At 51.2% G+C, this 15,187-nt stretch overlaps 1 protein-coding gene across 1 annotated transcript in view; it reads right to left on the bottom strand.

Moving 5' to 3' along the window:
* Positions 1–15,187, bottom strand: part of KDM6B (lysine demethylase 6B) — a 122,756-nt gene that overhangs the window by 56,280 nt on the left and 51,289 nt on the right. Inside the window, 2 exon segments of the mRNA XM_058180389.1 lie at positions 733–859; positions 2,568–2,706. Coding sequence (XP_058036372.1) covers positions 733–854 — 122 coding nt within the window. The 5' untranslated portion in view covers positions 855–859; positions 2,568–2,706.

Genomic DNA, 15,187 nt, shown 5'->3' with positions numbered 1-15,187 from the left:
TGGCAAAAAAAACAACAACACATTGTCGGTCGCGGTCACAACTGCGGGATGCGGCAAACGGCTGTCAATCCAGATCGGTTGCCGAGTGCCCAAATTGCGATCCCGTGACGGCTGTCAGAATTTTGAATTTGGGGTCCTAAAAGTCCCTTTTGGGGGCCCCGTCATAACTTCAAAACGGTTGCTAAGCAAATGGCCGTTAAGTCGAGGACCACCTGTGTGCAGAGCCCATTGACTCTACAGAGATCTGCATATGTGGGGGGTGGGGGGAGAGTCCTCGACGGACGACCACAAGTGAGCCCAGAGTTTCCGTTGCTAAGCGAGCAGCTGTTTTCGCTCCCTTTTCATGACCATTGGGGGGCGGGGAAATGCTGCGATCGTCGTAAGTGTGAAAAACGTCACAAGTTCGCTTTCTTTTAAAGTGCCACTGTCACTCTCGACAAGTCACTAAACGAACGGTTGTAAGTCGAGGACTCGTGTACACACGAATTTAATCTAGGAAACTCAAAAAACTTTCTCTCTTTTTTTTTGGGGAACTTATTATATACCAATAATTCTCAAATTTCATTTGGAGAAATGATTTGGAAGCAAAAATGAGTGGGGCGGGGGAAGCCAGGCTGATTGAGAGACCCCAGGAGCTGTTGACCCCCCCCTCCCCAGTTGCCCAACCCCCACCGGGGCTGTCCCACGAACCCACCACCCCCTTCCCTCTCGCCCTCCCCCTGCCCAGAATACCTGCCCCCCGGGAGCCATGGGCGAGAATGGCACGAACTCCAGGCTCCGCTGCAACCCAGGTTGCCGAGAGAAAATGGGTCGCGCCCAGCACGGACCCCTAACTGTTCCAACATCCGATGCATCCAGTCTGCGGGCGGAAAAGAGAGACGGGGTTGGGTGGGGGGGGGGGGAACCGGCAGAGGATGAAGTCATTACCCCCCCCCCACTTCACGGCCTGGGGCCCTTTTTTATAACCCTTGTTTTAATTTAACTCTTTTCCTAAATACCCACTTTCTATTTTCTCTTCCCTTTGGTTGAACTTCTGTGCTCCGATAACGGGAACTTTTACCCGGAACTCTGTAAAACCCGTTTGGGTGGCAGTTTAAAAGGCAGCGAGGCGGAAACCAGGAGAAGGTGAGTTCTAGTCCTTCCCTAGTTTTATTACGTTTTTATCTTGCCATTTTTTTTACTTTATAAGTAACTCAAGGTGTGGAACGTACCTAATACGCCTTCCTGTTTTTCCCACAACAACCCTGTGAGGTGGGCTGAGAGACAGGGATTGGCCCCAAATCACCCAATACGTTTTCATGCCTAAGGCGGGACTAGAACTCCCAGTCTCCTGGCGATTGGCCCAGATTCACCCACCCGCCTTTCATGCCTAAAATGGGACTAGAACTCCCAGTCTCCTGGCGATTGGCCCAAATTCACCAAGCCACCCATCATGCCTAAGGCGGGACTAGAACTCCCAGTCTCCTGGTGATTGGCCCAAATTCACCCAGCCACCCATCATGCCTAAGGCGGGACTAGAACTCCCAGTCTCCTGGTGATTGGCCCAAATTCACCCAGCCGCCTTTCATGCCTAAAATGGGACTAGAACTCCCAGTCTCCTGGTGATTGGCCCAAATTCACCCAGCCACCCATCATGCCTAAGGCGGGACTAGAACTCCCAGTCTCCTGGTGATTGACCCAAAGTTACCCAGCCATCCTTCATGCCGAAGGCAGGACTAGAATTCACCAACTCCCTGTTTCTAGATCAGCGCCTTAACCACCAGACCAAACTGACTCTCCTTTGGCACAAGACCCAAATGGTGGTTTGGGCCCAAGAAAGGAAAGACAAACCATGTCTGAAGACGCACAGACATAGTTGTCAGAGGCCCAGATAATAGCTCATTAATCAACGATATAAAATGCGGATCTCCCAATCTTGGCAATTTTGAGACTGGTGGACTTTAACTCCCAGAATTCCTCAGCCACTTTAACACTGGTGGACTTCAACTCCCAGAATTCCTCAGGCACTTTGAGACTGGTCGAGTTCAACTCCCAGAATTCCTTGGCTACTTTAAGACTGGTGGACTTCAATTCCCAGAATTCCTCAGTCACTTTAACACTAGTGGACTTCAACTCCCAGAATTCCTCAGCTACTTTAAGATTTGTGGAATAAACTCCCAGAATTCCTCAGGCACTTTGAGACTGGTGGACGTCAACTCCCAAAATTCCTTGGCTACTTTAAGACTGGTGGACTTCAACTCCCAGAATTCCTCAGGCACTTTAAGACTGGTAGACTTCAACTCCCAGAATTCCTCAGGCACTTTGAGACTGGTGGACGTCAACTCCCAGAATTCCCCAGCCAGCTAAGGCTGGCTGGGAAATCCTGGGAGTTGAAAGTCCACCAGTCTTAAATTGGCCAGATTTGGAGACCCCTGATATAAGATCTACTTTCTAGCCATGTTATTAGCGGTGCCATTTTGTACTTTTAATCCTGTTTGACCCCACCCCCAATCCTCATCTCTCAGGGACCCCAGGGACCGTTGCTGCTCCCTCTCCCCCCCCCAAAATCCCCAAAGCCCATCTCTTACCTTTCTGCCGCTGTGGAGGCGTCTTCGTTCCCCACCTGCACCCCCCCAGATCGAGGGGATGGGCGCCTGCCCCAGCCGCTGATAATTTAGACCTCCTCCTCCGGTCTAAAGCCTCCGACGGTCACAACCACATATAATGCTGCAAGAAAAAGAGAGAGAGAGAGAAAAAAAGAACATTGATATTTGCACCTAGAAACGCTTTGCACCTCCCAAGAGTGCGTTCCGACAACCCTGTTGACACCCTTGTTCTGCCCTTCTACGCCGCCCACCAATGCCAAGGTTGGAAATAGCCTTTTCCTTCTTTTTTAGGGGGAGGGGAACCTTTCGCACCCAGAACACCCCCCACCCCTAAAAAAAAACACCCCCCAAAACCCGTGCAAAGGTTGTTAGGTTGTGTGAATGCGATTTTGGAAAGGGGAATATGGGGTTTGGGGGGAGAAGCCGGGTTTGGAAAGAGCAGCAAGTTTTCCCTTCCGGGTTCTGAGCCAAGAGGCTGGGCCAGAGCTTTCCTTCGCTCTGGCTGGGAACGATGGGCCTTGTAGTCCAACCTAATTTTTTTTTCTCCCTTCTCTAAGGGACGGGGGGGGGGCTGGTAGGGTGGTATAAAATCCAGAGGTGCATGCATTTCCCTCCGGATAAAGGACCCTACAAATAATCATTCCCAACACGCGGACACGCTTTAGGGCGCATTCCCACGACACGAACCCGCCCGCATCTTTGCAAAAGCCTCGCCTTTTCCTTTTTTTTTAAAATTCCCCTCCCTCCAGCCCTACTTTCAGCACGTGGAAGGCCACCCCAGCGTCCAAAGCCCGGAGAGGCGGAAGCGGCTGCCTTTTCCGCCGCTTTCGGGGGGCTCGTTTCCATCCCAGGTTCCCCGCAATTAACTCCGTTCGCTCCGGCCAGGAGAGGGTTAACCCTCGGCGGTGTTTGCCTTTTTTTTTTTAATCTCCCGCCAATCAGCGCCGGCCCCGCCTCCGGAGGGAGGGCACCTTCCGGCCCCGCGTCCAATGGAACGCCCGGATTGGAAGCTGAGGAGGGCGGGGCCTCCGTTTCGCCCGCCTCCGAGATTAACCCCTGCGCCGCCGGCGGTTCTCTAGCCAAGATGCTTTGTGCTCTCTTTCTCCAGCCGAGCAACCAATCGCGCCCCCCTCCTCCCGACGGCCACCAATCAGCTTTCGCCTTGATCTTCCACAGGGGTCTGAAACCATAGAGATAAATGAGGAGGGGCGGCCGAGATCCGCACTCTCGATCAGCGATTGCTTCTGCCTGGCCAGCTGATGGGAGGGGGGAAAAGAGTCAGCCAAAGGCAGACTAGGAGCTAGAGACACAACCTTATTGGCTGGGAGATGGGCGGACTTCAACTCCCAGAATTCCCCAGGCAGCATGGCTGCCTGGGGAATTCTGGGAGTTGAAGTCCGCCCATCTCCCAGCCACGAAGGTTGGGAAACAATGGACTTAGAATATCTTTTTAATAGGGTGGTTTGAACCCGCGTTTTAAGTGCAGGATTTTAATAGGGCGTCCCTGGCTTACAACCACTCTTCGTTTAGTGACCGTTCAAAGGGACAACAGGCTCTGCAGAGCCGCTCTGCGAAAGGGTGTGTGTTTGGGTGTGTAAAGACAAAACGAGCGACAAACCTATGACAGTTCATGGCGCGATGAACTTGGGACAGTTCGTTTAGCGACGAACTTGAAGCAGTTCGTTTAGCGACGAACTTACAACAGTTCATTGAGTGACGAACTTGTGACAGTTCATTTAGAGGCGAACTTGCGATAGTTCGTTTAGCGATGAACTTACGACAGTTCGTTGAGCAACAAACCTGCGACAGTTAGTTTAGAAACAAACTTGCGACCGTTCGTTTAGTGACGAACTTGCGACAGTTCGTTTAGTGATGAACTTACAATAGTTCGTTTAGCAACGAACTTGCAATAGTTTGTTTAGTGACGAACTTAGAACAGTTCGTTGAGCAACATACTTGCGACCGTTCGTTTAGGGACAAACTTGCGACCGTTCGTTTAGTGACGAACTTGCGACCGTTCATTTAGTGACGAACTTGCGACAGTTTGTTTAGTGACGAACTTGTGACAGTTCATTTAGGGACAAACTTGTGACCGTTCTTTTAGGGGCGAACTTACAACAGTTCATTGAGCGACGAACTTGTGACAGTTCGTTTAGTGACGAACTTGCGACCGTTCATTTAGTGATGAACTTACGATAGTTCGTTGAGCGACAAACTTGCAACAGTTCGTTTAGGGACGAACTTGCGACAGTTCCTTTACTGACTGAAGTTGCGACGGCGTTGGAAAAAGGGATTTACGATCGTTTTTCACACTTAACGACCGTTGCAGCGTTCCCCAGGGTCATGGGTTGAAAATTCAAACGCTTGGCAACTGACTCTTATTTAGGAGAGTTGTAGCATCCCGAGGTTATCGGATTCCCCTTTTGGCAATAAGCAAAGTCAATGTGGGAATCCAGGTTCATTTTACGACTTAACAACTGCTGTGGTTCACTTAATAACAGTGGCAAGAAAGGCCGTCGGATGGGACAGAACTCAGCAGTTGGTCTTGCTTAGCGACGGAAATTCTGTGTTCAGTTGTAGGACTATCTGGCAACTTTGGGAGCCCATGGGTTGAACTCTGACTCCCATCATTCCCAGCCAGGACATGCATTATGGCGGCATCAAGGCCCCCTTCCATCTATTTTCCTCAAAACAACAGCCCTGGAAGGTAGGTTGGGCTGAGACAGTGTGATTGGTCCAAAATCACCCAGAATCCCCCAGCTGGCTTTTATGCCTAAGGCAGAACTAGAACTCCGAGTCTCCTTGTTTCTACAGCTACTCCTCAACTTACGACTGCAATTGAACCCAGCCTTTCTGTCGTTCAGTGAAACATTTGCTAAGTGAGCTTTGTCCTGTTTTACGACTTTCCTCGCCGCTCTTGTTAAGTGAATCGCTGCAGCTATTAAACGAGTCACACGGTGGTCGGGAGGTCACCAAAGGTGACGCCAGGAACCGTCGTAAATAAGGAGCCGGTGCCCGAGCGTCTGAATTTGGATCAGGTGACCGGGAGGAGGCTGCTGTAGTCACCGGTATGAAAAACGGTCGTCAGTCACAGTTTTTCAATCCCGTTGTAAGTTCGAACGGTCGCTAGAGGAACGAGGCCTGCCTGTGATACACACCTGGAATCTTGCATCCAGTTTTGGTCCCCTGGTTATAAAAAAGATGTGGAGACTTTTGGAAAAAGTGCAAAGAAGAGCAATTTTGCAAAAAGTGCAAGAGTGGCTTCGGTGTGAGGTACCAGCTGTACGCTGATGACACCCAGCTGTACTTTTCCACACCGGGCCACCCCAATGAAGCTATCGAAGTGCTGTCCCGGTGTTTGGAAGCCGTACGGGTCTGGATGGGGAGAAACAGGCTCAAGCTCAATCCCTCCAAGACGGAGTGGCTGTGGATGCCGGCATCCCGGTACAGTCAGCTGAGTCCTCGGCTGACTGTTGGGGGCGAGTCATTGGCCCCGATGGAGAGGGTGCACAATCTGGGCGTCCTCCTGGATGAACGGCTGTCTTTTGAAGATCACTTGACGGCCGTCTCCAGGAGAGCTTTTCACCAGGTTCGCCTGGTGCGCCAGTTGCGCCCCTTTCTAGACCGGGATTCCTTATGCACGGTCACCACGCCTCGTGACGCCTCGCCTGGATTACTGCAATGCTCTCACATGGGGCTCCTTGAGGGGCACCCGGAGGCTCCAGTTAGTCCAGAATGCGGCTGCGCGGGTGATAGAGGGAGCCCCTCGTGGCTCCCACGTGACACCTATCCTGCGCAGACTGCACTGGCTACCTGTGGCCTTCCGGGTGCGCTTCAAGGTGTTGGTGATAGTCTTTAAAGCGCTCCATGGCATAGGGCCGGGCTATTTACGGGACCGCCTACTGCTACCGAATACCTCTCACCGGCCCGTGCGCTCTCACAGAGGGACTCCTCAGGGTGCCGTCAGCTAGGCAGTGTTGTCTGGCGACGCCCAGGGGAAGGGCCTTCTCTGTGGGGGCTCCCACCCTCTGGAACGAACTCCCTCCAGGACTGCGTCAACTTCCGGACCTCCGAACCTTTCGTCGCGAGCTCAAAACATATTTATTCATCTGCGCGGGACTGGATTAGATTTTAAATTTATTGGTTTTAAACGGGTTTTTATTTTTTATATTATTTTTAATAATGGGCTATAGAATAAGTTTTTTAACTGTTATTTTAACTTGTATTTATATGTATTTTTTAATTGCCTGTGAACCGCCCTGAGTCCCTAGGGAGATAGGGCGGTATGCAAATATGAAAAATAAATAAATAAATAAATAAATAAATAAATTAAGGGGATCAAAGGCCCAGAGACTAAAACATACAAAGAACGGTTGCAGGATTTGGGTTTGGCCAGTCGAGAGGAAAGAAAATTGGGGGGATATGATAGGAGTATTCCAGTATTTGAGGGGCTGCCCCAAAGAAGAGGGGGTCAAGCTATTCTCCAAAGCACCTGAAGGCAGGACAAGAAACAAGGGTTGGAAACTAACCAAGGAGAGAAGCAACCTGGAATTAAGGAGGAATTTCCTAACAGGGAGGACAATTCACCAGTGGAACTCCTCGCCACCAGAAGTTGTGTGCGCTCCATTACTGGAGGTTTTTAAGAAGAGACTGGACAGTCGCTTGTCTGAAATGGGATAGGGTCTCCTGCTTGAGCAGGGGGTTGGCCTAGAAGACCTCCGAGGTCCCTTCCAGCTCTATTCTGATGATATTACATATTTATCTCAATTGGCCTAGGCTAGGGGTCTCCTGCTTGAGTAGGGGGTTGGCCTAGAAGACCTCCAAGGTCCCTTCCAGCCAGCGGTGAAATCTGAACCGGTTCTCTACCGGTTCGCTGGCTGCGCATGTGTGTGTGATCAGCTGTGGGGCGCAATCTTTTTTTTTAAAACTTTTAAAAGCATGTTTTTTACAACCTATTCGGCTGACGATCGCGCGGCTCCGCTGGGCCGCGTGGGGAAAAAAAAGGCTCTGACGATCGCGCGGCTCAGCTGGGATCGTCGGAGCCTCGCTTTTTTTATCTTTTAAAAGCACTTTTTAAAAGACGCGGCAAGCGGGCATTGGGTGGGAATGGGCTGGTGGGAGGTGCGGAGGCAGGGATTTTTGCTACCGGCTCTCCGAACCACTTGCCGCTATTGCTACCGAATCGTCCGATCCGGTCCGAACCGGGAGCATTTCACTCCTGCTTCCAGCTCTATTCTGATGAAACCTGATTGTAGCCTGGTGTTTTTAAACCCACGAGACCAAACCGGCTCTTTTTCGGTTCCTTCCATCTTCCCATCTGTAAAATGGGCAGAGCTCAAGCTCAGCAGATCTGGGATGAACTCTTTTTTTTTTTTCCTCCCCGGGACAAAACCTGGCTCAACTTTCTCTCCCAACCCTTCCCAATTCGACCGGAATTGGGAGCTGCTGTTTTTTTTCCCACGCCCGAGACCTCACGGGAAGGGAGGGCTATCTCCACACACATCCCCCCCCCAACCATAGTGCCTGTGACTCACCCACCCTTCTCCGGCCGTGTCCTGCCAGAAATCGGAGCCAGACAGACGCAACCGGCCAGATCCCATCTTTTGTGTGGTCAGGACAGTCTTTTTATAACCAGACACGATCCATCCGTGGGAACCCACCCACCATGTCGGGCTGGGTAAAAGAAAACCTGGGGGTCTCGTCTTCCCCCTCCCCTCCAGTCCCAGACGTGGTTACGACCGACCCTGGCTATTTCTGGAAAAGCTCCGAGCTAAGTTTGGCTCCCAAGGAGTCAGGCAGAGCGGTTGCTGTTACAACGGGCCGAGCCGGGGCACAGCCCTCGTGCGTTGCACACCTGCCAAGCAGCCCGAGGGGAGGGGAGGGGGGGGTGAGCGGGGAAAAAGGGGAAGTGAGCAGCTGCCAGGACTTCCCTGCACGCCTCTGGACGAGGGAGGAGGAAGCGGCAAGGCCGAATCACCCAACGGCCCCATCCTCACTGCACGTCGGTTGGTGCAACGGGGAGCAAAGTATGACCGGCGCAGTGCGACGGGCGTGCAAAATCCGGAGGGGAATGAATCGCGCGAAGTGTGCAAAGGTGAAGACTGTCTCTGGGTGGCCCACGGAGGAAAGACGCTGAGCCTGACGATCAGAAAGGTCGGCAGTTCGGCGGTTCGAATCCCTAGTACAATTCTCTGTCGTGAACAGGGGGTTAGACTAGATGGCCTCCAAGGTCCCTTCCAACTCTGTTGCTGTTATTATTATCATTTTTCACTCTTGGGAGAGTGTGGCTATGCGGAACCAACGCTCTTCCTGCGCTCTAAAACACGTAACAGAATCACAGAGAAACTAATCCAGGAGAGAAGCAACCTGGAATTAAGGAGAAACTTCCTAAAAAGTGAGGACACAATTAACCAGTGGAACGGCCTGCCACCAGAAGTTGTGGGTACTCCATTTTTTTTTAAAAAGAAGTTTTTAAGAAGAGATTGGTCAACCATTATATCTGAAATGGTATAGGATCTCCTGCCGGAGCAGGGGGTTGGACTAGACGACCTCCAAAATCCCTTCCAACTCTTATTCTTTTATTATTACAGATAGTAATAATAATGTTATTACAGATAGGCTCCGACTTACAACGGCTCATTTCCTGAATGTTTGACCGTCAACAACCATTAATAACCGCCCTAAAAAAAGTTACCGATGAGCCTTTTTCGCACTCGCGACCGTTGCCGCATCCTTCTGGTCACGTGATCAAAATTCAGACGCTTGGCAGAAACTGACTCCTATTTATGACGGGCGCAGCGTCCCGGGGTCACGCGATCCCCTTTTCGCGACCTTCCGACAAGCAAAGTCAAAGTCAAAGCTTAAAGACCACATGATCCAGTTAACAACTGCAAGGATTCACTGAACAACGGTGCCAAGAATGGTCGTACGACGGGGAAAAGCTCACTTCACCGCTGTCTCACTTAAGTGATGGGAATTTGGTGCTCCACTGTGGCCGTTAAGTCGAGGACTCACTGTATTCTGCGTTAGACAAAGACGCAGGCAATACCTCACACGCGCGGTTCACAGAAGCGCTCCGAACGCTGGACGGCGCACGCTTAAGGCAAGGGACGTGCATCTCATAACCTGGTTGTGCCACGCCAGGTTTTCCTCACATTACAATGGCGCACTCTTTTCACACCTCTGTGCACATCGAGGGAAGACCCACAAGGCTGAGCGCGCAAGAACCCCTGGCTGGTCCTTCTGTGTAGATCCGCATGTAGATCTGCCCCTGCACATCTCCCTGGGAAGCGGACCCCCGTTTGCCGTTCTGCACTGCCTGCGATAAAGGACTCCGGCTGGTTTTCCATCCAGAAACCGGACCACAAAGCTCAGCCAGCTGCTCCTTCTATTTACAATTCCAAATTCCGATTGTCTGGAATTTTTCCAAGCCGGGTTTTTGTTTTTTTGTTTTTCCATTTCTGCCAGTTGCTTTGTTTGCCGCCATGGAGAAGTCGGGCCCAGGGAGTCAACAACCACAACGACGGAGATTCCTGAAATATCTCCTTTCCGCGCACCGGGCCACACGTGTCCCTTTGCCTTTCCGCCAACACGCGACCTCTCTCCTCGCGAAGCGCTTGTCTGTGCACCGTCTGGGATGCTGTGCGCGAAAGCCCACATGTGTTCGTGCAACCTGCTCTACACGATCGGCCTCGAAACCGTTTGCACGCCCGTTAGGGATGTTCACCTGTCTACCGGTCGTGGCCGTGGGCCGTGATGCACGTGCCAGATGCAAGCTCCGTGTCTCCCTTTTGATCACTCGCAAATAAGCATGGCAAGACGCACACATGATACACCCCCAAACATCGCAAGACGCACGCAGAGGTGGGCTGCTACCAGTTTGGACCGGTTCGGCTGAACCGGTAGTTCCGGCCAGCGGCTGGGCCTGTCCACCCACCTTTGCGCTATCCCGTCCTATATAATTGCAGTGTTTTTGATGCTGCACACATGCACAAAAGGCATGTGTGCGAGCGTAGCCAGCGTGTGCACACGCATGCTCACATTTTCAGTTCTGGGCGAACCGGTTGTTTGATGCCCACCTCTGGATACATGCGCAAACATCACAAAACACACACACAATACCAGCACAAACATCACAAGACGCACACACGATACATTCCCAAATATCACAAGACACACCCATAGTACACACACAAACATTGCAAGATGCACACAATACACTCCAAAACATTGCAAGACGCACACACAATACATCCCCAAATATCGCAAGACACACACGATACACACACAAACATTGCAAGATGCACACATGATACACTCCCAAACATTGCAAGACACACACATGATACACCCCCAAACATTACAAGACGCACACACGATACACTCCCAAGCATTGCAAGACGCACATACGATACATTCCCAAACATTACAAGACACACACAAGATACACACACAAACATCGCAAGACACACACACGATACACTCCCAAATATCGCAAGACACACACACGATACACACACAAACATTGCAAGACGCACACACGATACACTCCCAAGCATTGCAAGACGCACACACGATACACTCCCAATCATTGCGAGACACACACATGATACACCCCCAAACATGACAAGACGCACACACGATACATTCCCAAATATCGCAAGACACATACACAATACACACACAAACATTGCAAGACGCACACACGATACACACACAAACATTGCAAGATGCACACATGATACACTCCCAAACATTGCAAGACACACACATGATACACCCCCAAACATTACAAGACGCACACGCGATACACTCCCAAGCATTGAAAGACGCACACACGATACACCCGCAAACATTACAAGACGCACACACGATACACCCCCAAACATTACAAGTCGCACACGCGATACACTCCCAAATATCATAGAACACACACGATACACACAAACATTGCAAGGCCTTTTACGATACACCCCCAAACATTACAAGTCGCACACGCGATACACTCCCAAGCATTGCAAGACACACATACAATACACTCCCAAACATTACACGACGCACACATGATACACTCCCAAACATTACAAGACGCACACACGATACTCTCCCCAAGCATTACAAGACGCACACACAATACACTCCCAATCATTGCGAGACACACACATGATACACCCCCAAACATGACAAGACGCACACACGATACACTCCCAAATATCGCAAGACACACACACGATACACACACAAACATTGCAAGACGCACACAAACATTGCAAGATGCACACATGATACACTCCCAAACATTGCAAGACACACACATGATACACCCCCAAACATTACAAGACGCACACACGATACACTCCCAAGCATTGCAAGACGCACATACGATACATTCCCAAACATTACAAGACACACACAAGATACACACACAAACATCGCAAGACACACACACGATACACTCCCAAATATCGCAAGACACACACACGATACACACACAAACATTGCAAGACGCACACACGATACACTCCCAATCATTGCAAGATACACACATGATACACTCCCAAGCATTACAAGACGCACACACGATACACTCCCAAATATCGCAAGACACACACACGATACACTCCCAAACATTGCAAAACGCACACACAATATACTCCCAAACATTACAAGACGCACACACGATACACCCCCAAACATTATAAGACGCACACACAATACACACACAAACATTGCAAGACGCACACACAATACACTCCCAAACATTGCAAAACGCACACGCGATACACACCCAAACATTACAAGACGCACACACGATACACTCCCAAACATTGCAAAACGCACACACGATACACACACAAACATCGCAAGATGCACACATGACACTAGAAGCTCTCTTCCTCTCCTCTTTTTTCTAACCCCGTGATGGTAAACCTATGGTACGCGTACCGGAAGTGGCACGCAGAGCCATCTCTCCAGGCACACGAGCCATCACCCGTTGCTATTCCAGGTTTGGCACACCAGGCAGCTGATCTCCATCCGTACGGGAGCGCCAGAAATGGGAAGAGCAGTCGCCCGGTACACAAGCACGCGCCAGGAAAATGATCCTCCATGCGCACCGGCCACCTGGTCTCCTGGCTTTATACGCACCCTGGAAACCGGAAGACCATTTTCCTGGCACACGCATGCGCGCCGGGAGGCTGCCATTCCAGTTTCTGGCATGCACAAGTGCTCTCATTTTGGCGCTTGGTGCTGAAAACATTTGTCATCACTGTTCTAACCCATTGACACAGTCTCTGATTTAGAACCAGGCAGCCTCCGCCGCGCGCTGCCTACAGTGGGGGTTTTCAGCTCAACCCTGATGGTGAAAGGATTCAAGGAAAACCTCTCTTGAAACCCAGTTTCCAACCTGTTTCCACCCCACCTTCCCCAGTCTGGCCTTGGCGAGCAAGTCGAGGATTTGCGCACGCGACACCCAGAACCCTTGTGCAAATTGCTTGTGTGAACTGCACTGGCAGCCGCTTTGCTTCCAGGTCCCGTTCGAAGCGTGGTTGTCAGTTTTAAAACCCTCCGTGGTTACTGGAAGGACCATAGTTTCCCAATTACATCCAGAGCAGGGAGGGCTCTGATCACCTGAGGTACTAATACCACTCTACAAAGCCTTAGTAAGGCCACACCTAGAATACTACATTCAGTTTTGATCATCACAATGTAAACAAGATGTTGAGACTCTGGAAAGAGTGCAGAGAGCAACAAAGACGATGAGGGGACTAGTTTAACAAAGTGAAAGACTAGGGGCGACATGATAGCGGTCTTCCAATATTTGAGGGGCTGCCCCAAAGATGGAGGGGTCAGTTTCTTTTCCAAAGCACCTGAAGGCAGGAGAAGAAGCAACGAGTGGAAACTCACCAAGGAGAGAAGCAACTTAGAAATAAGGAGAAATTTCCTGACAATGAGAACAACGTACCAGTGGAACAGCTTGCCACCAGTAGTTGCGGGGACTCCCATCATTGGAGGGCTTTCAAGAAGAGACTGGACAGCCGTTTGTCTGGAACGGTGTAGGGTCTCCTGCTCGAGTAGGTGGGTGGACTACAAGACCTCTGAGGTCCCTTCCAATTCTGTTATTCTGTCAATTCCTCTCTTAAGGAGGCTCCCTCCCTGTTATTTGAAGGACCCAATTTTTCCCAGTGTCATCTATGTGACCCGCCAGAGCAGGGAGGCAGGGGATGTGAGGGGTCCCCTCTCTTGAGCAGATCCATCTGGTGGGACCCAGAAGAAGGGCCTTCTCTGTCGTGGCTCCCTCCCTGTTTGCCCGTGGGCACGGAGATCCCCAAGTGATAGGGACCCCATCAATGGGTTGCTTTGAATGTTGTCACCAGAAGGGTTAGTGGGTTTGGCGGGCTTGAATTTGGGGGGTGGTTGTTTCTTTTAGCCGCCCATCGTCACCATGAGTGAGTTGGGCGGCCGTATAAATTTTCTTAATGCAGATAGTCCTGGACTTACAACATTTAGCGACCCGTTCCAAGTTACAGCGGCAACATCCCCACGCTCACGGGATCAAATTCGGACACTTGGCCACGGATTCACATTTATGACGGTCGCGGTGTCCCTGTGGGGGGGAGGGTATCACGCGATCCCCTTTTGAGGGGAAGCCAGATTGGCTTCACAACGGTATGATGCACTTTAACAACCCTGGCAAGAAAGGTCAGAAAACGGGGCACTTAACGACCGATGGAAATTTGGAGCTCGTAAGTCGAGGACTCCTTGTAATTAAATAATAAGTCAGCTGGGATCGTTTGCGGTCGTAAGTCGAGATTCCTTGTAATTAAATAATAAGTCAGCTGCCTGCCAAGACTCAAGTGATGTTTGTTCGGGCAGAGATGATGGGCACGGTGGTCCAAGCCCTGGCAGAATTGCATCGTGGGAAATTGAGAGACACCCCCCAACACTGAGTGCCCGGGAAGGAACTGAAGAAGCGGCACACAAATCAAAAAAGAGGAGAGGACAGGAACAGCCTCCCTAAAAAAGAACGACCTGCAGCAGAGGTGGGTTGCCCCCTGGTTCGGACCGGTTCGCAAGAACCGGTAGTAAAACCGGCGGGAGGCTCCGCCCACTGACCCAGACGTCATCAGGAAACTTCTGCACATGCCCCGTTGTGAACTGGTAGTTAAGGTAAGTAGAACTCACCCCTGACCTGCAGACTCTCAAAACCCTGCCAAGAAAACCCAGCTACGTCGCCACGTGGCTGTGCCCGCTACCTCCCTGCATGAAGACGACACTCAACATTTAACCCGGCCGCACGTCCGTCCCCCCCCCTCCAGCCCGTTTACAATTTCTGCACCGCAGAGAGAATTCTGGGTAAGCAGAGAGGCTCCCCCAGCTGTTTGGCGCCTGCGCCTGCCCCACCCATCCACCCCGCCGTACGTCAGGCTGATGATGCGCGGGGGATTTCCACCTCCGGCGCTTCCAGGAAGGCGAACCCCAGCGCATCACGGAGCGCTGGAAGGAAAGGAACGGGGCAGAAGAATTTTTGCACCTTTTGGTTTCTCCCCACATCGCCCCCGCCCCAAAATGCACCCCCTTCCCCTGCCCTGGGATGCTGGCCA

This window comes from Ahaetulla prasina, chromosome 4 (genome assembly GCF_028640845.1).
Source record: "Ahaetulla prasina isolate Xishuangbanna chromosome 4, ASM2864084v1, whole genome shotgun sequence".
Lineage (NCBI taxonomy): Eukaryota > Metazoa > Chordata > Lepidosauria > Squamata > Colubridae > Ahaetulla > Ahaetulla prasina.
The sequence above is the reverse complement of the archived record's forward strand: the minus strand, read 5'-3'. Positions and strand labels throughout refer to the sequence as shown.